A 23502-nucleotide genomic window follows, 5' to 3' on the forward strand; every position below is an offset into this window, starting at 1 on the left:
CACGTTGTGATCCAGAATGAAGCGGATGAGTTATAGAATTGCGTCTGGAGATTGGCAGTTGTTGGTGTTGAGCACTCTTCACCTTCGACAACAAGTTCTTCATCCAGACGCACGGAACAGCCATGGGGACCAAATTCGCACCTCAATACGCAAACATCTTCATGCACAAGTTTGAACAAGACCTCTTCACCGCACAGGACCTTCAACCGACGTTATACACCAGATACATCAATGACATTTTTTTCCTTTGGTCCCACGGCGAAGCATCACTGAAACGACTACACGATGACATCAATAAGTTCCATCCCACCATCAGACTCACCATGGACTACTCTCCAAAATCAGTTGCATTCTTGGACACACTCGTTTCCATCAAGGACGATTACCTCAGCACTTCACTTTACCGCAAGCCCACGGATAACCTCACGATGTTCCACTTCTCCAGCTTCCACCCTAAACACATTAAAGAAGCCATCCCCTATGGACAAGCCCTCCGTATACTCAGGATCTTCTCAGACGAGGAGGAGCGTAACAGACATCTACAGACGCTGAAAGATGCCCTCGTACGAGCGGGATATGCGCTCGACTCATCGATCGACACTTCCAACGCACCACAGCAAAAAAACGCACCGACCTCCTGAGAAGACAAACACAGGACACAACCGACAGAGTACCCTTTGTCCTCCAGTACTTTCCCAGAGCGGGGAAACTACGACATCTTCTTCGCAGCCTCCAACATGTCATCGATGAAGATGAACATCTTACCAAGGTCATCCCCACACCCCCACTACTTGCCTTCAAACAACTGCGCAACCTCAAACAAACCATTGTTTGCAGCAAACTACCCAACCTTCAGAACAGCGACCACGACACCGCACAACCCTGCCAAGGCAATCTCTGCAAGACGTGCCAGATCATCCACATAGATACCACCATTACACATGAGAACACCACCCTTCAGGTACGCGGTACATACTCGTGCAACGCGGCCATCGTTGTCTACCTCATACGCTGCAGGAGGATGTCTCGAAGCGTACTACATTGGCGAGACCATGCAGATACTGCGACAACGAATGAACGGACACTGCATGACAATCACCAGGCAGGAATGTTCCCTTCCAGTCAGGGAACAGTTCAGCAGTCAAGGACATTCAGCCTGTGATCGCCGGGTAAGCGTTCTCCAAGGCGGCCTTCAGGACGCGCGACAACGCAGAATTGCCGAGCAGAAACTTATAGCCAAGTTCCGCACACATGAGTACGGCCTCAACCGGGACCTGGGATTCATGTCGCATTACATTCATCCCCCACCATCTGGCCTGGGCTTGCGAAATCCTACCAACTGTCCTGGCTTGAGACAATTCACACCTCTTTAACCTGGGGTTACCCCATCTCTGGATCTGTAAAGATTCAATTACCTGCCAGTGCTCGCATTCTAAGCACTGTCTGGCATCTTTGAATTTGTCTATACATATATGTTTCTGGAACATACCTCTTCATTCACCTGAGGAAGGAGCAGTGCTCCAAAAGCTAGTGTTTCAAACAAACATGTTGGACTTTAACGTACATTTTATGAGGTAAAAGTTTTTTTTTCTTCTCGCAGTTACTTGAGGGTAGCAAGCTAGAATTAATATTGTTAAGGAGTAGAGTGGAGACGAGCGGTTGGACAGACAGCACCTTGGGAAGGTAAGCAGGTAAACGGTGAATCTGAGGTTTAGACTGGGGAGAAACTGAAGAGGGACGTCTTAGGAGGGCTGTGATTATATTGCCCAAAAGAGGACCTGCTGGTAAGTAATGGTGACTGGTAAGTAGTTTTTCTTTTCATTGTCTATTTAATGTTTGCTTTTCATTTGTTTTTTGGAATTGTAGTTGTATAAGGTAACCTAAGGTTTAAGACATGGTAGGAGATCCCAGACCCGTGGCATGCTCCTCATGTACGATGTGGGAGTTCAGGGACACGTCCACTAACCCTGGTTCCTTCACGTGCAAGACGTGTGTCCAGCTGCAGCTCCTGTTAGACTGCATGACGGCTCTGGAGCTGCAGATGGACTCACTTTGGAGCATCCGCGATGCTGAGGAAGTTGGGGGATAGCATGTTTAAGGAGTGGGTCACACCATGGGTGAAAATTACTGAGGGACACAGAAAATGGGTAACCAAAAGAGTAGGAATGCAGTGCAGGTGTCCCCTGCAGTCACCTCCATGCAAAACAAGTATACCGCTTTGGATACTGTTGAGAGAGTTGGCTCACTAGGGGAAAGCAGCAGTAGCCAGGTGGCTGGCTCTGCTGCATAGGAGGGCAGGAAGAAGTATGGCAGGACTATAGTGATATGGGACTCAATTGTAAGGGGAATAGACAGGCGGTTCTGCGGACGCAATCAGGACACCAGGATGTTGACTCCCTGGGTCAAGGGTGTCTCGGTGCGGCTGCAGGACATTCTTGGGGGGTGGGGGGGTGGGGGGAGGGTGAACAGCCAGCTGACGTGGTGCTCATAGGCACCAACAATATAAGTAGAAAACGGGACGAGGTCCGACAAGCTGAATTCAGGGAGTTAGGAGTTAAACTAAAAAGTAGGAACTGAAAGATAGTAATCTCAGTATTGCTACCAGTGCACGAGCTAGTCAGAGTAGGAATGTCAGGATTGATAGGATGAATGCGTGGCTTGAGAGATGATGCAAGAGGGAGGGATTCAAATTCATGGGGCATTGGAACCGGTTCTGGGAGAGGTAGGACGAGTACAAACCGGACCGTCTGCAACTGGGCAGGACTAGAACCGATGTCCTGGGGTGGTGCTTGCTAGTGCTGTTGGGGAGAGTTTAAACTAATGTGGCAGGGGGATGGGAACCGATGCAGGAGGTCAGAGGGAAATAAAACGGGGCCAGAAATAAAAAAAAGGGCGAAAGTGTAAGGCAGAGAAGCCACAGTCATGAATCCAAAAGGCCCCAGTACAGGGTACAGTGACGGAAGAGAGCGTGAAAAGGGAGGTGGTCAATGCAGGATTGAGGGTGTTGTACCTAAATGCGTGCAGTATACAGAACAAGGTAAATGAGTTGGTGCTCACATTGAAATTGGCCGGTACAATATTGTGGGCATCACAGAGACATGGCTGCCAGGGAATCAGGGCTGGGATCTAAATATCCAAGGATACATGTTCTATCGAAAGGACAGGCAGATGGGAAAAGGGCTTGCACTGTTAGTAAGGAATGAAGTTAAATCGATAGCCAGGAGCGATATAGAATCAGAAGGTATAGAATCTCTGTGGGTAGAGTTGAGGAACGGCCAAGGTAAAAAGACCCTGATGGAAGTTATGTACAGGTCCCCTAGCAGCAGTCAGGAGGTGGGGCAGAAAATAAATCAGGAGATAGAAAAGGCATGTAAAAAAGGCAATATTACAATAATCATGGGGGACTTCAATATGCAGGTGGACTGGGAAAATCAGTGGTAGTGGATCACAAGAAAAGGAATTTGTGGAATGTCCAATGTGAAGGCAGCAGTGACCACAATATCATAGAGTATCATACAATTTACAGTGCAGGAGGAGGCTATTCGGCCCATCGAGACTGCACCGGCTCTTGGAAAGAGCACCCTATCCAAGGTCAACACCTCTAACCTATCCCCATAACCCAGTAACCCCACCCAACACTAAGGGCAATTTTGGACACTAAGGGCAATTTATCATGGCCAATCCACCTGACCTGCACATTTTTGGACCGTGGGAGGAAACCGCAGGATCCGGAGGAAATCCACGCACACATGGGGAGGATGTGCAGACTCCGCACAGACAGTGACCCAAGCCGGAATCGAACCTGGGACCCTGGAGCTGTGAAGCAATTGTGCTATCCACAATGCTACCGTGCTGCCCTAATGATTGATAATAATGATAGAATTTACCCTTCATTTTGAGAGGGAGAAGCTGCAATCAGATGTAACAGTATTGCAATTAAATAGGAGTAGCTACAAGGACATGAGGGAGGAGCTGGCCAGAGTTGATTGGAAAAGGAGCCTCGCAGGGAAGACAGTGGAACAGCAATAGCAGAAGTTTTTGGAGGTTATTCGAGATGCACAACAGAAATTCATCCCAAGGAGGAGGAGACACGTTAAGTGGAGGACAAGGCATCAATGGCTGACGGCAGATGTCAAGGACAGCATAAAGGCTTAACAAAAAGCATACAAAGTGGCGAGGATTAGTGGGAAGTCAGAGGATTAGGAAGCCTTTAAAAGTGAGCAGAGGATTACTAAAAAAGCAATAAGGAGGGAGAAGGCTAGTTAGTAATATAAAGGAAGATAGGAAGAGTTTTTTTCAACATATAAAAGGTAAGAGAGAGGCAAAAATCGACATTGGACCACGAGAAAATGTGGCTGCAGAAGTAATAATAGGAAACAAAGAAATGGCAGGTGAACTGAATAGTTACTTTGCATCAGTCTTCACGATGGAAGACACCAGTGGGATGCCAGAGCTCCAGGAGAACCAGGGGCAGAGGTGAGTGCAGTGACCATTACTAAGGAGAAGGTTCTGGGCTAACTGAAAGATCTGAAGGTGGATAAGTCACCTGGACCAGATGGACTACAGCCCAGGGTCCTAAAGAGATAGCTGAGGAAATTGTGGAGGCATTGGTGATGATCTTTCAGGAATCACTGGAGGCAGGAAGGGCCCCAGAGGACTGGAAAGTGGCTAATGTAACACCACTGTTTAAGAAGGGAGGGAGGCAAAAGACGGGAAATTATAGGCCGGTTAGTCTGACTTCAGTCGTTGGTAATATTTTAGAGTCTGTTATTAAAGATGATATCGCAAAGTACTTGGAAGTGCATGGTAAAATAGGACTGAGTCAGCACGGCATTGCCAAAGGAGGTTGTGTCTGACAAATCTGTTAGAGTTCTTTGAGAAGATAACAAGGAAGTTAGTCAAAGGAGAACCAGTGGACGTGATTCATTCAGATTTCCAGGAGGCCTTTGACAAGGTGCCGCATAGGAGACTGTTAAATGAGTTAAAAGCCCATGATGTTAAGGGTACGGTCCTGGCATGGATAGAGGATTGGCTGACTGGCAGAAGGTAGAGAGTGGGAATGAAGGGATTCTTTCAGGATGGCAGCCGGTGACTAGTGGTGTGCCTCAGGGTCTGTGCTGGAACCACAACTTTTCACAATATACATTAATTATCTGGAAGAAGGAACTGAAGGCACTGTTGCTAAGTTTGCAGATGATACAAAGATCTTTAGAGGGGCAGGTTGTATTGAGGAAGCAAGTGGGCTACAGAAGGATTTGGACAGCTAGGAGAGTGGGCAATAAAGTGGCAAATGAAATACAATGTGGAAAAGTGTGAGATTATGCACGTTGGAAGGAGGAATTTAGGCACAGACTATTTTCTAAATGGGAAAATGCTTAGGAAATCAGAAGCACAAAGGGACTTGGGAGTCTTAATTCATGATTCTCCTAAGATTAATGTGCAGCTTCAGTCAGCAGTTAAGGCAAATGCAATGTTAGCATTCATGTCAAGAGGGCTAGAATACAAGACCAGGGATGTACTTCTGAGGCTGTATAAGGCTCTGGTCAAACCCCATTTGGAGTATTGTGAGCAGTTTTGGGGCCCATATCTGAGGCAGAAAGTGGTGGCATTGGAAAGAGTCCAGAGAAGGTTCACAAGAATGATCCCTGGAATGAAGATCATGTCATATGAGGAACTGTTGAGGACTCTGGGTCTGTACTCGTTGGAGTTTAGAAGGATGAGGAGGGATCTTATTGAAACTTACAGGATACTGCGAGCCCTGGATAGAGTGGGAGTGGAGAGGATGTTTCCGCTTGTCGGTAAAATTAGAACCAGAGGATACCATCTCAGGCTAAAGGGATGATCCTTTAAAACAGAAATGGGGAGGAATTTCTTCAGCCAGAGGGTGGTGAATCTGTGGAACTCTTTGCCGCAGAAGGCTGTGGAGGCCAAATCACTAAGTGTCTTTAACCAGAGATAGATAGGTTCTTGATTAATAAGGGGATCAGGAGTTAACATGCCAGTGACTGATAGAAATGAGGCTATGACAGGTGAGGACCTTGAGAGGATTGTTATCACTAAGAAGGTAGTGATGGGCAAGCTAATGGGGCTAAAGGTAGACAAGTCTCCTGGCCCTGATGGAATGCATCCCAGAGTGCTAAAAGAGATGGCTTGGGAAATTGCAGATGCACTAGTGATGATTTACCAAAATTCACTAGACTCTAGGGTGTTAAGTAATGGGTTAAGAGACATTGCAATTAGTTGTCTCATTTATGTTAAGTGTTCAATGATTGTCTCATTTATATTAAGTGTACAATGATTGACTCTGACATGTAAAGGGGCTTCAGGTGGACTCTGGAGCTTGTGATGATCTGTAGAGTTCTGTGCAGAGTGAGTTTGAACCATCAAAGGTGTGTTGGTGAAAAAGGAGCTGAACTCTTGCCTCTTCATACCACAGCATCTAGTACATGTTAACAATGGTAGCAGAGAATGGTTGCTGCGTAAATGTGAAGGCTTGAAAGATATAGTTTTTCCAGGTCAAACCAAGGAGTGAAAAAAAAGCGGGAAACATGGCTGAACCCAGGACAAAGATGGCTGGTTATGATTATCCTCCCCTATTTTCTGAAAGGGAATCATATGACCAATGGAGAAGTGCAGTAGTTATGTGGACTAAGATGACTGTTTTAGGAAAGAGAAAACAAAGTATGGCATTGGCTCTTTCTTTACCATATGGCAGTAAAATCCGAAACAAAGTGCTTTCTGAGTTGGAGTTGGAAGTGTTAGACTCAGAAGGTCTGGCGACTTTATTACTTTATATGGACAAGATTTATAAGAAAGATGACTTGTTAAGTGCATATGAAGCATGGTCGGATTTTGATAAGTTCCGGAAAATGGAGGATTTATCTATGGAAGACTATATAATGGAATTTGGCAGACTATATAAAAAGCTGCAGAAACACAGGCTGGAATTTCCACAGTCTGTGTTGGCCTTTAAATTACTTGACTGTGCTAGAGTGAGCAAAACATGGATAGGCTCCTGATTTTGACAGGAGTTCAGTTTATGGATAACGATACCTTATTCGAACAGATGACAGCAGCTTTAAAAAAAATTTGGGGGAAATATTCGATTCCAATGGCTCTGATGACCCAAATAGGTCAGCCTGCAAAAAAGCAGAATATGGAAGATACACTACTAACAGGATGGCGAAATCGTATGGCTACGAACAGGCCTCAAGACTATAAAAGACCGAGACATGGAAATTATGAAGACAGAAACCCAGTTAGAACCTACAATAGGAGGATGAACCCCAGAAATGCACGGGGCATGATAAATCGATGTTTTCGATGTGACTCTCAATACCATTATGCTTTCAACTGTCCAACTCGTTATGATAGAGTATTTGAAGCAACACATGACATGGAAGAGTCAGAAGAGGAAAAAGATAGTGACCAGAAAGAAGGCATTGTCCTGTTAACAAGCTGTTTTACGCCGGTTGGATGCAGAATATTTCAACTGTGCTGTATTGGACAGTGGCTGCACATCTACTGTGTGTGGGATTGACTGGTTAAAATGTTATCTGGACACATTGGATGCTGAAAATCGTAACAAGGTTAAGGAATTTAAAAGTTCCACAAGTTTCAGGTTTGGGGATGATAATACTCTGAAATCGCTGAAAAGAGTGGTGATCCCTTGCGATATTGCTGGAGTGAATCGTTTTATTAGCACGAATGTTGTATCAAGTGAGAAACCTTTGCTTCAGAGCAGACTGTCGATGAAGAAAGCACACATGAAGCTGGATATGGAACAGGATAAGGCAACAGTTTTTGGAAAGACGGTGGACTTACAATTTACACAGTCGGGACATTATTGTATTCCATTATTGACAAATAATGTTTCAAGTAGAGTGGTTCAGGATGTATTGACAGTTGATAATGCGACTTTAGCTGGTAAAAAGCTTATTGTAGTAAAACTGCATAGGCAATTTGCACATCCGTCTCCTTGGAGGCTAAAAAATTTATTAAAGGATGCAGGGGTAAGGGATGATGACTATTCCAAGTTAGTGATCGCTGTGAAGTTTGCAGGAAGTACAGAAGGACACTAGCATGACCGATAGTAACCCTACCTTTGGCCAGGGATTTTAATGACATTGTGGCCATGGACCTTAAGATCTGGGATAAAGAAAATAATATATTTATTTTGCATTTTGTAGATTTAGCAACCAGATTTAGTCAATCAACGATTGTACGAAGTGAAGAAAAGAGAGTAATTTTGGACAAAATTGTGGAAAAATGGATCGGGACAGGAATGGGTCCATCAGCAAAATTCTTTACGGACAATGGGGGAGAATTTGCTAATGTTGAGTTTAGGGATATGTGTGAAAACATGAATATCACAGTTATGACCACGGCTGCCGAAAGCCCGTTTAGTAATGGTGTCTGCGAAAGAAATCATGCTGTTATCGATGACATGCTTCAGAAAATTTTGGGAGATCGATCAAACTGCACGCTAAATTCAGCTTTAGCATGGGCGGTACATGCAAAGAATTCATTGCAGATGGTTGGGGGCTTTATCAATTAGTGTTTGGTAGAAATCCTAAAATTCCCTCCATTTTGGATGACCAGCCTCCAGCTTGGGAAGGGACTACAATTAGCTCAGGTTTTGCTGAACATTTAAACGCGTTACATAGCAGTAGAAAAGCTTTTTTGGAAGCAGAGCTTTAAGACATTTTTTTTTTAAAAATTAATTTAGATTACCCAATTATTTTTTCCAATTAAGGGGCAATTTAGCATGGCCAATCCACCTACTCTGCACATTTTTTGGGTTGTGGGGGCGAAACCCACGCAGACACGGGGAGAACGTGCAAACTCCACACGGACAGTGACCCAGAGCCGGGATCGAAGAGCTTTAAGACATAATGTACGGCCATCAGATGCCGTTTTTCAACAAAGAGAAATGGTATACTATAAGAGAGACAATTCTGATGAATGAAAAGGCCTAGGGAAGATCATAGGCATAGATGGCAAAACATTTATTTTGCAACATGGTAATCAAACTGTTAGGGTACATTCATCAAGGATAATGGGTACCGATTACAAATTTTCAAATTTAGACAGAGCAGACAGACAAGACGAGGAACCAGAGTCATCTGGTACGCATGTGTTACAGAACTATGAGGACCAGTTAACTGATATAGACAGGGTTTCTGTAGAGGAACACGACACTTCTGATAAATTAGATCAGGCCATTTTTCCGAAAGGGCAACTGCCAAAGGTTGGTACAAAAGTGACATACTTGCCTGAAGGGTCTAGTCAATGGAAGGATGCAACTGTTATTAGTAGAGCAGGGAAGGCCACTGGAAAGTATAAACATTGGTTGAATGTACAGCAGTCACGGGAGGAAGTTAAGACAATGGATTGGGAAAACAAAGTTCAAAAATGGAGGGCACAGAAACGCAGCGCCAGTTCAGATAGTACATCGGATAGTGAACAGGTTCGCAGGAAAAGGTCGAGAACTATTGAAAGGACACCCCGCTACAGAAGAGAAAGATCAAGCAGTAGCAGTACAGAACGAGATACCAGGCAGGAAAGGGGACGTAGTTTATCAAGATCTCGGAACAGGAGTAAGACTACGAATACTAACAGAAGTAGAAGCCCACATGCGCGTGAGATTTTGGTGGCTTCAAATAAGTTAGATGAAAAAGTTATCAAAGATGCTAAACAGCAAGAATTGCATAGTTGGAGTGAATTTGGGGTACACACAGAAGTACCGGATAGGGGACAAAAAGCTCTATCCCACAGATGGATTTGTACAGAAAAGGTTCTTCCAGATGGAACTTATAAGGCAAAGGCCAGGCTTGTGGCAAGGGGATTTGAAGAAAACTTAGACGATCAGGACTTAAGGGTAGATTCACCTACAGCAGGAAAGGTTATTTTAAAGATCTTCTTGGCTCTATTAGCCACAAAGGCATGGGACTGCAAATCTATAGCTATAAAAGCTGCATTTTTGCAGGGGCATCAGCTCCAGAGAGACATTTTTCTCCGTCCTCCTAAAGAAGCAGCTAACACAGAAGGGGTACTGTGGAAGTTGAACAAATGTGTATATGGATTAAATGATGCATCTAGAGTGTGGTACTTTTCGGTAAGGTCAGTCTTGTTAAAGTTAGGCTGTTGCCAGTTGAAAGCAGATCCTGCATTGTTTTACTGGCACTATAAAGGAAATCTTGCTGGCATCTTCATGATGCATGTTGATGATTTTTTGTGGGGTGGGACGAGTGATTTTGAAGCTATTGTAATCTCTGGTTTGAGGAAAGAATTCAGGGTTGGAAGTCAGGCTTCCGGTGCATTTAAATATATTGGTTTGGAAATCGGACAGACTCAGTTAGGGGCAACTTTACGTCAGCAATCTTACTTGGAAAGCATCAGTCCAATAGCAATTAGTCGTGGCCGGTTTTCACAAAAAGACGCAATGGTTTCGAAGATAGAAAAAGAGCAACTGCAAAGTTTAATTGGGCACTGAACTGGTTAGGAAGACAGACTAGACCGGATGTGAGTTTTGATGTTTTCGAGTTGAGTACAAAGGGGAATGATCCCAAAGTGGAAGACATAATAAGAGCAAATAAAGTGTTGGCCAAACTAAAAATGCAGGAGTGTGTTTTGAAGTTCCCTGTTTTAGGTGATCTTAGGCATTTGAAACTCATAGTTTATCATGATGCGTCCTATGCAAATTTATGCAAATTTATGTGATGGAGTTTCAAGCGCAGGAGGTTTTATAATTTTTCTTTTGGGGAACAATGGTAAATGTTTCCCTCTTGTGTGGGAAACAAAGAAAATAAGGAGAGTGGTCAAAAGCACTTTGGCTGCTGAGACATTAAGCTTAGTGGAAGCGGGGGATATGGCCTTTTATATAAGTCAGATATTTACAGAAATTTTGGGATTAGAGGATTTAGGTAATATTCCTATTGACTGTCATATTGACAATAAATCTCTGTGGGAAAATGTGCACTCTACAAAAAGTGTCAATGAAAAGAGGTTACGGATAGACATCGCAAGTTTAAAGTTTGGACAGAGGGGAAATAATAAAAATTAAATGGGTTGACAGTAGCTATCAACTGTCAGACTGTTTCACGAAAAGAGGGGCTCGTTCACAGAAACTTTTAGATATCGTGAATGAAGGGCGCCTGTTTCTGTGAATGTTTTTTTTTCTACTTAAAAAAAAAAGGGGAATCAGGTGTGTTTTATAGTTTCTTGAAATTTTAGTTTCTTGACATTTTATTTTTACCTAATGGTTTTTTTTCCTCCAAGGGGAGACTGTTAAGTAATAGGTTAAGAGACTTTGCAATTAGTTGTCTCATTTATGTTAAGTGTTAAATGATTGTCTCATTTATGTTAAGTGTGCAATGATTGACACTGATATGAAGAGGGGCTTCAGGTGGACTCTGGAGCTTGTGATGATCTGTAGAGTTCTGTGCAGAGTGAGTTTGAACCATTAAAGGTGTGTTGGTGAAAAAGGATCTGAACTCTTGCCTCTTCATACCACAGCATCTAGTACATGTTAACATAGGGCGGTCCCGGTGGATTGGAAATTAGCAAACGTGACACCACTGTTTAAAAAAGGAGGTAGGCAGAGAGCAGGAAATTATAGGCCAGTGAGCCTAACTTCGGTAGTAGGGAAGATGCTGGAATCTATCATCAAGGAAGAAATAGCGAGGCATCTGGATAGAAATTGTCCCATTGGGCAGATACAGCATGGGTTCATAAAGGGCAGGTCGTGCCTAACTAATTTAGTGGAACGTTTTGAGGACATTACCAGTGCGGTAGATAACGGGGAACCAATGGATGTGGTATATCTGGATTTCCAGAAAGCCTTTGACAAGGTGCCACACAAAAGGTTGCTGCATAAGATAAAGATGCCATGGCATTAAGGATAAAGTAGTAGCATGGATAGATGATTGGTTAATAAATAGAAAGCAAAGAGTGGGGATTAATGGGTGTTTCTCTGGTTGGCAATCAGTAGCTAGTGGTGTCCCTCAGGGATCCGTGTTGGGCCAACAATTGTTCACAATTTACATAGATGATTTGGAGTTGGGGACCAAGGGCAGTGTGTCCAAGTTTGCAGATCACACTAAGATGAGTGGTAAAGCGAAAAGTGCAGAGGATACTGGTAGTCTGCAGAGGGATTTGGATAGGTTAAGTGAATGGGCTAGGGTCTGGCAGATGGAATACAATGTTGACAAATGTGAGGTTATCCATTTTGGTAGGAATAACAGCAAACTGGATTATTATTTAAACGATAAAATATTAAAGCATGCCGCTGTGCAGAGAGACCTGGGTGTGCTAGTGCATGAGTCACAAAAAGCTGGTTTACTGGTGCAACAGGTGATTAAGGAGGAAATGGAATTTTGTCCTTCATTGCTAGAGGGATGGACTTTAAGACTAGGGAGGTTATGTTGCAATTGTATAAGGGGTTAGTCAGGCCACACCTGGAGTATTGTGTTCAGTTTTGGTCTCCTTACTTGAGAAAGGACGTACTGGCACTGGAGGGTGTGCAGAGGAGATTCACTAGGTTGATCCGAGAGCTGAAGGAGTTGGATTATGAGGAGAGGTTGAGTAGACTGGGACTGTACTCGTTGGAATTTAGAAGGATGAGGGGGGATCTTATAGAAACATTTAAAATTATGAAGGGAATAGATAGGATAGATGCGGGCAGGTTGTTTCCACTGGCGGGTGAAAGCAGAACTAGGGGACATTGCCTCAAAATAAGGGGAAGTAGATTTAGGACTGAGTTCAGGAGGAACTTCTTCACCCAAAGGGTTGTGAATCTATAGAATTCCTTGCCCAGTGAAGCAGTTGAGGCTCCTTCATTAAATGTTTTTAAGGTAAAGATAGATAGTTTTTTGAAGAATAAAGGGATTAAGGGTTATGGTGTTCGGGCCGGAAAGTGGAGCTGAGTCCACAAAAGATCAGCTGTGATCTCATTGAATGGCGGAGCAGGCTCAAGGGGCCAGATGGCCTACTCCTGCTCCTAGTTCTTATGTTCTTATGTTATGGGGAGAAGGCAGGGGAATGGGGATGAGAAAATATCAGCCATGACCGAATAGTGGAGCAGACTCGATGGGCCGAGTGGCCTAATTCTGCTCCTATGTCTTATGGTCTTATGCTGACCAGAATTGAACACTAATCACAGCCCTTTTCTCTGCATCTGATCACAGTACCTTTCTCTGCATCTGTTGACAAATGATCTCTGGATTCGATATATTGGTGAAATGACCTAAAATGTAGTCAATAAAGACAGAAGTTTAACCTGATTCTGAACCAGACTCCGAACGTAGTCCATAGTCTTTTGGGCATCCTTTAGCTCTTCTCCTGTTAATCTTGAGTAGACCTTCATTCTCAATTGGGAGGCAATCTTTTCTGATTTGCTTGTCCACTTCACACATGTCTGAATAAAGTAAACATAGGCCTGTATGCTATTTAAATATTCAGGCTGCAATTCTCCACTCATGTTCACATTGGGTGTGTTCTGCAACAGGAGCTGAAAATATCGCAAGATGTCCAAGGTCGCATTTATGTTGCCATGAATGCTGTCAACCCCACCAGTGTACAGCCACATTTGTCACTGTTTAATTTTGGGAATATTACTAGACTACATGTGCATCCGATTATCGCTGCATAGGTCACAATCGTATGCCACCCCGTCCCAACTCCTGTTTAAAAATCCATCAATGACGATATGGTCTCAGGCACAAATCATGACTGGTTTCAAAAGACATATACCTAACGGACACATCTCCGAAGGGAGCTTGGAGGAGAGTGTCACGCTCACGGGTGGCTCCCCATATCAGCCATGATGTGGAGATGCCGGCGTTGGACTGGGGTGAGCACAGTAAGAAGTCTTACAACACCAGGTTAAAGTCCAACAGGTTTGTTTCAAACACGAGCTTTCGGAGCGCAGCTCCTTCTTCAGGTGACTGGAGAGGTATGATCCAGAAACATTTATATAGACAAAGTCAGCGATGCCGGACAATGCTTGGAATGCAAGAATTTGCAGGTAATCAAATCATTACAGATCCAGAGAGAGGAATAATCACAGGTTAAAGAGGTGTGAATTGTCTCAAGCCAGAACAGTTGGTGGAATTTTGCAAGTCCAGGCCAGATGGTGGGGAGTGGATGTAATGCGACATGAATCCAAGATCCCGGTTGAGGCCGCACTCATGCATGCGGACCTTAGCTATAAGTCTGTATACTCGTGCGACTCGACCAATGTAGTCTACCTCATACGCTGCAGGAAAGGATGCCCTGAAGCGTGGTACATTGGCGAGACCATGCAGACACTGCGACAACGAATGAACGGGCACCGTGCGACAATCACCAGGCAGGAATGTTCCCTTCCAGTCGGGGAACACTTCAGCAGTCAAGGGCATTCAGCCTCGGATCTCCGGGTAAGCGGTCTCCAAGGCAGCCTTCAGGACACGCGACAACGCAGAATTGCCGAGCACAAACTGTGGACGGATATGTCCGCATCCGCTGGTGCGGTGAAGTAATATTCTCTGCCCTGAAACATGAACCAGAGCTTGGCTGGGTACAGTATTCCAAATTTCAAACTGTTCGTATACAGGGCTGCCTTGGCTCTGTTGAATTCCACCCGCCGCTTGGCCATGTCTGCCCCAATGCCCTCGCATATCATGATCGAGTGTTCCTCCCAGTTGCAGGACCTTGTCTGTCTGGCCCAGATCAGGATCTTTTCCAGATCCTGGTACCGATGCAGCTTTGTGATCATGGATCTTGGTTGCTCCCCGGCCTTGGGCTTTGGCCAGAGTGACCCGAGTGCTCTGCCTATTTATGGCAGCTTGGGGAAGCTGTCCCTCCCCACCAGGTTACCCAACACTTGGGCCACGTTTTCCATGGGTTTCCGGCTATTGCTTTCCCCAGTAGGCCCACTATGCCTAGGTTCTGGCGCCGCGGTCGGTTCTTCTGATCCTTGACCTTTCCCCTTACCGTCCCTTGGGTCGCCACCAACCTCGCCATCTCCAATTCCAATGCGGTGATCTGGTTTCTTTGGTCAGTCCAGGCTTATCCAGCTCTCTATGGTTGCATCCTGGGTCTCCAGCTCCTCCCTCCGCCTTTTCTAGAGTCACCTGCAGGGTGATCAGCACCTCTGCCACTGCCATCTTGATCATTGCCCCTCTCTGCTTTGATGGCCTCCTTCAGCTCCTTTGTAAGAAACTCCCTCCATCCGTTTATCGGGGCGGGGGATCTCTATGCGCAGCCTGGCGTGTGCAGGGCCCATTCGCCAGCGTGCTTGCCTTTTCAGGCTGCGTACAGCCGCTCTAAACATTTTCTGCCTTTTCCGCCCTTTTGACCCTGGAGCTGCTGCTGCTTGGCATATCTAGTCCTGGTGTTGTTGGAAGAGGGCTGTTTTTTCCCCAGTTTTAGTGGGCTATTTTGAGCTTAAAGTGCATCATTCCAAGTTTTCAAGAGCATCCCTGTCTTCGGAAGCCATGATCATGTTGAATGGTGGAGAAAGTTCAAAGGGCCGATTAGCCTACTCCTTCTCCTATTTTCAATGTTCTGAGCAAATCATGTTCCGTAGTCAACTGCGGTCAGAAACACCTTTTTCCTGGCCCATTGAGTGTGCTCACCTGACGTACGAAAAATTCCGGCCTATGTAGTTCAAAAGTTCAAGACTATCTTCATCCCAGTTGATGCTTCCAATCTTCGCATCATCTGCAAATTTTGAAAACATGCCGTGCACTCCACAGTCTAGGCTAGTAATATATAACAGTAAGAGCAAGGGTGCCAACACTGACCAGTGTGGAATCTCACTACAAACCCTCCTCCAATCTGAAAAACAACTATTTATCAATACTGTTTCCTGTTACTTGGCCAAGTTATCATCCAAGTGCCTACTTTCCCTTTGATTCCATGAGCCAGAATTTCTCACAAGTCTATTGTGTGGCCCTGTATCAAATGCTTTTGAAAATTAATTTACACCACATAAACAACATTTCTCTTATCAACCTTCCCTGTTGCTGACTCAAGAAACTCCAAATTAGGGTTAGTTAAACATGATTTTCCCTCAATTACTTTAGACTAGGGGCAGCACGGTGGCGCAGTGATAGCACTGCAGTCTCACGGCGCTGAGGTCCCAGGTTCGATCCTGGCTCTGGGTCACTGTCCGTGTGGAGTTTGCACATTCTCCCCAGGTTTGCGCGGGTTTCACCCCCACAACACAAAGATGTGCAAAGTAGGTGGATTGAACACACTAAATTGCCCCTTAATTGGAAAAAATAAATTGGGTACTCTAAATTTATTTTTAAAAATGACTTCATGACTTTCCTTAATTATCCTGCACATGTGTTACTTAACTATTCATAAAATCATAGACTTTACAGTGCAGAACGAGGGCAATCAACCCATTGAGTCTAGACCAGCCACTGGAAGAGCACCTATCCGAGCCCGCAACTCTACCTTATCCCGTAACCCAGCAACCCATGTTTGGACACTATGGGGCAATTTAGCATGACCAATCCACCTAACACACACATCTTTGGACTGTTGGAGAAAACCGGAGCACCCGGAAGAAACTCATGCAGACACAGGGAGAAAGTGCAAACTCCACACAGACAGTGACCCGAGGCCAGAAGTGAACCTGGGACCCTGGAGCTGTGCAGCAACAGTGCTAACGACTGTGCTACTGTACAGGCCCCTATTGATTTTGTCCTGAACTGTAGTCTCCAGACATTTTCCTACTACTGTAGGAAAACTGACTGATCTGTAATTGCCAGCATTATCCTTGCACCCCTTTTTGAACATAGTTATACCAGTCGCAATGATCTAATTTTCCAGCACCTTCAAGGAAGACTGCAAGATTATCACTCGTGCCTCTGCAACTTTCGCTCTCACTTCCCTCAGTATCCTTGCATGCACCTCATCTGGTCTTCGAGAAAAATAGCCTTTCTAACATCTCCTTCTCAATTGTAAATTCCTCAAGTATGCCTGTTACCCCCTCAATCCGGATGGCATTCTCTTCTGTTGTAAAAACAACAAAAGCGGCACAGTAGTACAGTGGTTAACGTGTTGCTTCACAGCGCCAGGGTCCCAGGTTCAATTTCCGGCTTGGGTCACTGTCTGTGCGGAGTCTGCATGTTCTCCCTGTGTCTGCGTGGGTTTTCTCCGGGTGCTCCTGTTTCCTCCCACAAGCCCCCGAGAGACGTGCTGTCAGGTGAATTGGACATTCTGAATTCTCCCTCTGTGTACCCGAACAGGTGCCAGAATGTGGCAACTGGGGGCTTTTCAAAGTAACTTCATTACAGTGTTAATATAAGCCTACTTGTGACAATAAAGATTATTATGAACATGCAAGGTACCCATTTGATACCTCCACTAATTCTCCTGCCTCCACTTGCAAGTTTCTTTTATAATCTCTAATCAGCTCTACTCTTTCTTTCACCACCCTTTTATTATTTACATTCTTATAAAAAACCTTGGGATTCCCTTTTATATCAGCTGCCAGTCTCTTTTCGTATTCTGTCATTGCTCTTGTGATTAGTTTTTTCATTTTTCCTCTGGTCCATCTAAATTCAGTCTGATTCTATGTGGTATTTTCCACCTGATATTAAGATATTTTAGAAAACATTGCAACTCAGCATAATTCTTGCCTCCTCTGTCATAACTCATCCATTACTGCAACAAAAAGAACTCAATATGTCAGGCTCAATGATCTGAATAAGAGGACAAAATAGTGGGGAGAATTGGAGGGAGATGGTAAAGTTAGAAATTTGTATTTACATCATCTTATCTTCACCACTGACCGATTCCAGCCTTCTTCCACAGTGGAAATAAAAATATCCGTAATATTTGTTAGAACGACGGAGGATAGAGATCTCCAAGATTATGAGAGGCATAGATAGAGTGGATGGGCAGGCACTCTATCCGAGGGTGGAGGAGTCAGTGACGAGGGGACATAGGTTTAAGGCAGTGGGGAAAAGTTTAGAGGTATGCAAGGCAGGTTTTTTTCATACAGAGGGTTCACCATCTAGAACGCACCGACAGGGGAGGTTGTGGAAGCAGCTGCATTAACGGCGTTCAAAATGCATCTTGATAAATACATGGAAAGGATGGGTACAGAGTGATACGGCACCAGAAAGTGCTGAAGGTTTTAGCCAAGGGTAGTATCATGACCGGTACAAGCCTGGAAGGCCAAAGGACTTGGTCCTATGCTGTACCACCAATCACCCTTCTGATATGACTAGTTTTGAACTGGGAAATCCTCCCAGTAGATGTATAACAGAAATAGTCAATCTGAAACTTTTTTTGATGATGCTTATAATAACAACTTCTAGATATTGCTGAATGCTGTAAACCTAATATGCTACCAACCTCTCTTGGAGTGCAATTTATCTCGGCATGGATTGGCACTGAAATAGTCTTAGATAATAGGCCGACATTGGTTTTCGGTCTCAGTTGACGATCTTCCCAATCTTTCAGTGCAATCCCAGCTTGTCTTATGGGAAATCCTTGGTTAGTACAATATCGTGGACCCCTGCAATTGTTTGAAAAAATTAAAAACAAAAGTTCAATTACCTAGGATTATATTTGTGTAAATTCTATGTCCGTTTACTTGTCAACGCATTAAAAAAGTTTATCTTGAAGGTGGCGACCTTCAGGTACGAGTTGGAATGCCACATTCATCCTCCAATAATAAGTTATAGTTAGAAGACCTAAAATTAATATTTCAAAAGCAAGCTTGGGAAATCATTATCCATGATTAATACTGATCGTATTTCAAATTTATTTCAAATGTTTTATTTTGTTTGCTTTAAAGATCCCCTTTCAGGGGATTCTCTTCCTGAACAATCAGTGGTATTTAATAAACTGATTTAGACATTGTGGGACAAATGACACCCTTTTGTAGTGTAAATGTTCTTTCATAGAATCATAGAATGTTAGAATGTACAGTGCAGAAGGAGGCCATTCAGCCCATCGAGTCTGCACGGCCCTTTGGAAAGAGCACCCTACTCAAGCCCATGCCTGCACCCTATCGCCGTAACCTAGTGACCCCACCTAACCTTTTTGGACACTAAGGGCAATTTAGCATGGCCACTCCACCTAACTGTGGGAGGAAACCGGAGCACCTGGAGGAAACCCACACAGCCACGGGGAGAGCGGGCAAACTCCGCGCAGACAGTGACCCAAGCCAGAAATCAAATCTGGGACCTTGGAGTGGGACCTTCAGCAACTGTGCTAACCACTGTGCTACCGTGCTGCCCTAATCTATGATTAATCCAAGATTAGAGTTTCTATTTGTAGTTTGAAGTAATACATTCAACGTACACAATATATTTATAGACACATACAATCAGAAGACAGGTCAAATCGAGTTCATGAGATTTTCTACTCTCACACCCTTTTGCTTCCAAATCCTTTCTATCCAGGTAGTTATCAAATTCCCTTTTAAATGTGTTATGGCATGGTTGATGGTAAATGTTAAGCTGCCCAAATCCTAAAGGGAAACTTGAAACAGATGCGAAAATTATTTTTGCAATTTGTATATTTTGAGGTATTCTGAGATCAGGAAATAAATGATCCGATGAAGTCTGATGCTATTAAAGCAAATGTTTAGTGGAAAATAAAAACAAATTACACTTAAATGCAAGGCTTCACACAGTTAACAGTACTTTAAACCAGTTCCAAAAAATATTTGCTCAAATTACCCTCAGGGCTTTACTTTATATTCTCCTATATTAGTAAAAGTAAAAGTAAACTTACAATTTTGTATATATTTCCTACTGGACTACCCATTTCAGGCTCCTTCTTTCATTGCCTTATGAAAACTCTTATTTCATATTAAAATCAATTCTTACTTACCTTTGGGCCCTTTTAGATTCTATTGGCCGATATATACCAAAATTATACAAAGTGTTGGTCCCAGTGAGAAAACCAGTGCGAACGAAGCCGGCGATGGGAAATCTCACAGAACTTTGAGCCTGTTTAACTATCTTTTTTTATCACGTGAATCACACCACGCTTGGAATACACCTAGACATAATGGGAGTGAGGAAGAGAAACTGTAGGAACGTTTGATAAGGTTCCTCACGGTAGGCTATTGCAGAAAATACGGAGGCATGGGATTCAGGGTGATTTCGCAGTTTGGATCAGAAATTGGCTAGCTGGAAGAAGACAAAGGGTGGTGGTTGATGGGAAATATTCAGACTGGAGTCCAGTTACTAATGGTGTACCACAAGGATCTGTTTTGGGGCCACTGCTGTTTGTCATTTATATAAATAACCTGGAGGAGGGCGTAGAAGGATGGGTGAGTAAATTTGCAGATGACACTAAAGTCAGTGGAGTTGTGGACAGTGCAGAAGGATGTTACAAGTTACAGAGGGACATAGATAAGCTGCAGAGCTGGGCTGAGAGGTGGCAAATGGAGTTTAATGCAGAAAAGTGTGAGGTGATTCATTTTGGAAGGAATAACAGGAAGATAGAGTACTGGGCTAATGGTAAGATTCTTGGTAGTGTGGATGAGCAGAGAGATCTCGGTGTCCATGTATATAGATCCCTGAAAGTTGCCACCAGGTTGAGAGGGTTGTTAAGAAGGCGTACGGTGTGGTAGCTTTTATTAGTAGAGGAATTGAGTTTCGGAGCCATGAGGTCATGTTGCAGTTGTACAAAACTCTGGTGCGGCCGCATTTGGAGTATTGCGTGCAGTTCTGGTCGCCGCATTATAGGAAGGATGTGGAAGCATTGGAAAGGGTGCAGAGGAGATTTATAAGGATGTTGCCTGGTATGGAAGGAAGATCTTATGAGGAAAGGCTGAGGGACTTGAGGCTGTTTTCGTTCGAGAAAAGGTTAAGAGGTGACTTAATTGAGGCATACAAGATGATAACAGGATTAGATAGGGTGGACAGTGAGAGCCTTTTTCCTCGGATGGTGATGTCTAGCACGAGGGGACATAAGCTTTAAATTGAGGGGAGATAGATATTGGACAGATGTCAGAGGTAGGTTCTTTACTCAGAGAGTAGTAAGGGCGTGGAATGCCCTGCCTGCAACAGTAGTGACTCGCCAACACTAAACGCATTCAAATGGTCATTGGATAGACATATGGACGATAATGGAATAGTGTAAATGGGCTTTAGAGGGGTTTCACAGGTCAGCGCAACATCGAGGGCCGAAGGGCCTGTACTGCGCTGTAATGTTCTATGTTCTAGTGGGCACGGGTTAATCTAGGCACTAGTGCGGATAGGTCACTATTGTAATGTAACTCTTGCATTAAAAACATTACTTAGTTCTCCAGCAGATTTCACCACCCTGTCGTTTCATGGCTCCATGCTCTGCAAGCCTCTGTGTACACTCGGCGCTGCATTGCTGAGATGTGTGAGAATGGCAGTGCTTTGACTCTCCCACCTCCCACACTGAGACTCAATAAAGATGTGCTGCTGATGGCACGGGTCACTGCCCCCCCCCCCCCCCCCCCCCCCCAGCAACAATACTCAGGCCTCTCATTCCTGCCACACGTTTACAGTGATGAGGGAACGTGAGCGGAGTTTACATCGTCGCTTGACAGGTTAGTCATACACTTCTGATGATAAACGTTGTTGCTATAATAATCATGGTCAGTAAAAGGAGGCAGGAGGGAGAAAGGTGGAGTGGTTAGATAGGGTGGAGATGTGGGATGTTCTTTTCAAGGATCGGTGCAGACTCAGTGGGCCGAATGGCCTCCTTCTGTACTGTACATTCTATGTTTATGTTTAGACATTGATGAAGACTGCCCTTGTGTTAATGCATTCTCCTGTACACTTAACTAGGCAGAAATTTGCACTACAGTTCTCGGGTGTGAGATGAAATTTTATTGATATCTATTGATTATAAAGAGAGAGTAATTCTTCTTCTGTTACAAAATCAAATGTTCTCAATACAGGCCCCTGCAGAAGGCTTTACTTGAGATGATTATACTTAGTAACTTACAGAACAACTTGAATTCAAAATACAGCAGCAGTAATAAAGCAAACAGCTGCGCAGGTTAGAAGTGGAAATGGAAATTATGAAATAAAGATAGTAAATAGCTAGACCTTCAGTATAGGATGATTCTAGAATGGAAAATGATAGCCTAAAACTATTACCTTTAAGGAATTTGTTATCAGTCTAAGTCAATTTATTCCTATGCCTGTAACATGCTGATTGGTTTGGGTGAGTCTTCAATACATTCGATGATTGGGTTGTCAGTTTCCAATATGCAACATTAAATTTGAGTTATCAGCCATGTTGCATCTTAGAATTCTTTAGTATGTGTTGAAATGCAAACTCTGTTCTTATCGTTGGACTGGTATGTGCTGAATCCTACAATTCCTTCTTTCGGGCAATGGAAAGTTCATGTGAACTATAATCTCAATTTGACCTTCAGTAGAAATGTTGCATTTTGCTTTTAGCTCGTTTGTAAATTGATTCAAATGCTTCGCCTTATTTCTGCAAGCTATGTGCTTTGCAGACTGAATTTAAATTTGTACGGTTTTGCAGTGTCATGATGGAATCCATTTTAAAATGACTTGAAATGAAAAAATGAAAAACGCTTATTAGAACATAGAACATTACAGCGCAGTACGGGCCCTTCGGCCCTCAATGTTGCGCCGACCTGTGAAACCATCTCAAGCCTATCTGACCTACACTATTCCATTTTCATCCATATGTCTATCCAGTGACCACTTAAATGCCCTTAAAGTTGGCGAGTCTACTACTGTTGCAGACAGGGGGCGGGATTCTCCGTAGCCCTTCGTAACGCGGGTTGCCTGCGAAAAAAATCGGTGTTAATCACTCCGGCGTCGGGGCCTTCTTTAAGGCCGCTATTCTCCGTTCCCGGAGGGGCTAGCAGCTGACTGACGCGATACGCGTCAGTTTCTCCAGCTGCGGAAGTGGTGAGACCCGACGTATTTTGGAGGAGGAGGAGGAGAGAGACAGACCCGGCAGTTGGGGGGGGGGGTGTGTTCCGGCATTTGGGGGGGGGTGGTGTGTTCCGGCATTTGGGGGGTGGTGTGTTCCGGCATTTTGGGGGTGGTGTGTTCCGGCATTTTGGGGGTGGTGTTGGTTCCGGCATTTTGGGGGGGTGTGTTCCGTTCCGGCATTGGGGGGGGGGGGTGTGGGTGTGTTCCGGCATTGGGGGGGGGGGGTGTGTTCCGGCATTGGGGGGGGGGGTGTGTTCCGGCATTGGGGGGAGGGGGTGTGTTCCGGCATTGGGGGGGGGGGGTTGTTCCGGCATTGGTGGGGGGGGTGGTGTTCCGGCATTGGGGGGGGGGGGTGTGTTCCGGCATTGGGGGGGGGGGTGTGTTCCGGCATTGGGGGGGGGGGGTGTGTTCCGGCATTGGGGGGGGGTGGGGGGGTGTGTTCCGGCATTGGGGGGGGTGGGGGTGTGTTCCGGCAATTGGGGGGGGGTGTGTTCCGGCATTGGGGGGGGGCGGGGTGTGTCCGCATGGGGGGGGGGGGCGTGGGTGTGTTACGGCATTGGGGGGGGGGGGGGGTGTGTTTCCGCAT

The 23502-nt window shown here is 44.6% G+C and overlaps 1 protein-coding gene across 1 annotated transcript in view; it reads right to left on the minus strand.

Moving 5' to 3' along the window:
* Positions 1–23502, minus strand: part of LOC119972149 (regulator of G-protein signaling 22-like) — an 810134-nt gene that overhangs the window by 494289 nt on the left and 292343 nt on the right. Inside the window, exon 10 of the mRNA XM_038808479.1 lies at positions 18358–18520. Coding sequence (XP_038664407.1) covers positions 18358–18520 — 163 coding nt within the window. The remainder of the gene's footprint in view (positions 1–18357; positions 18521–23502) is intronic.

Source organism: Scyliorhinus canicula, chromosome 10 (assembly GCF_902713615.1).
Source record: "Scyliorhinus canicula chromosome 10, sScyCan1.1, whole genome shotgun sequence".
Lineage (NCBI taxonomy): Eukaryota > Metazoa > Chordata > Chondrichthyes > Carcharhiniformes > Scyliorhinidae > Scyliorhinus > Scyliorhinus canicula.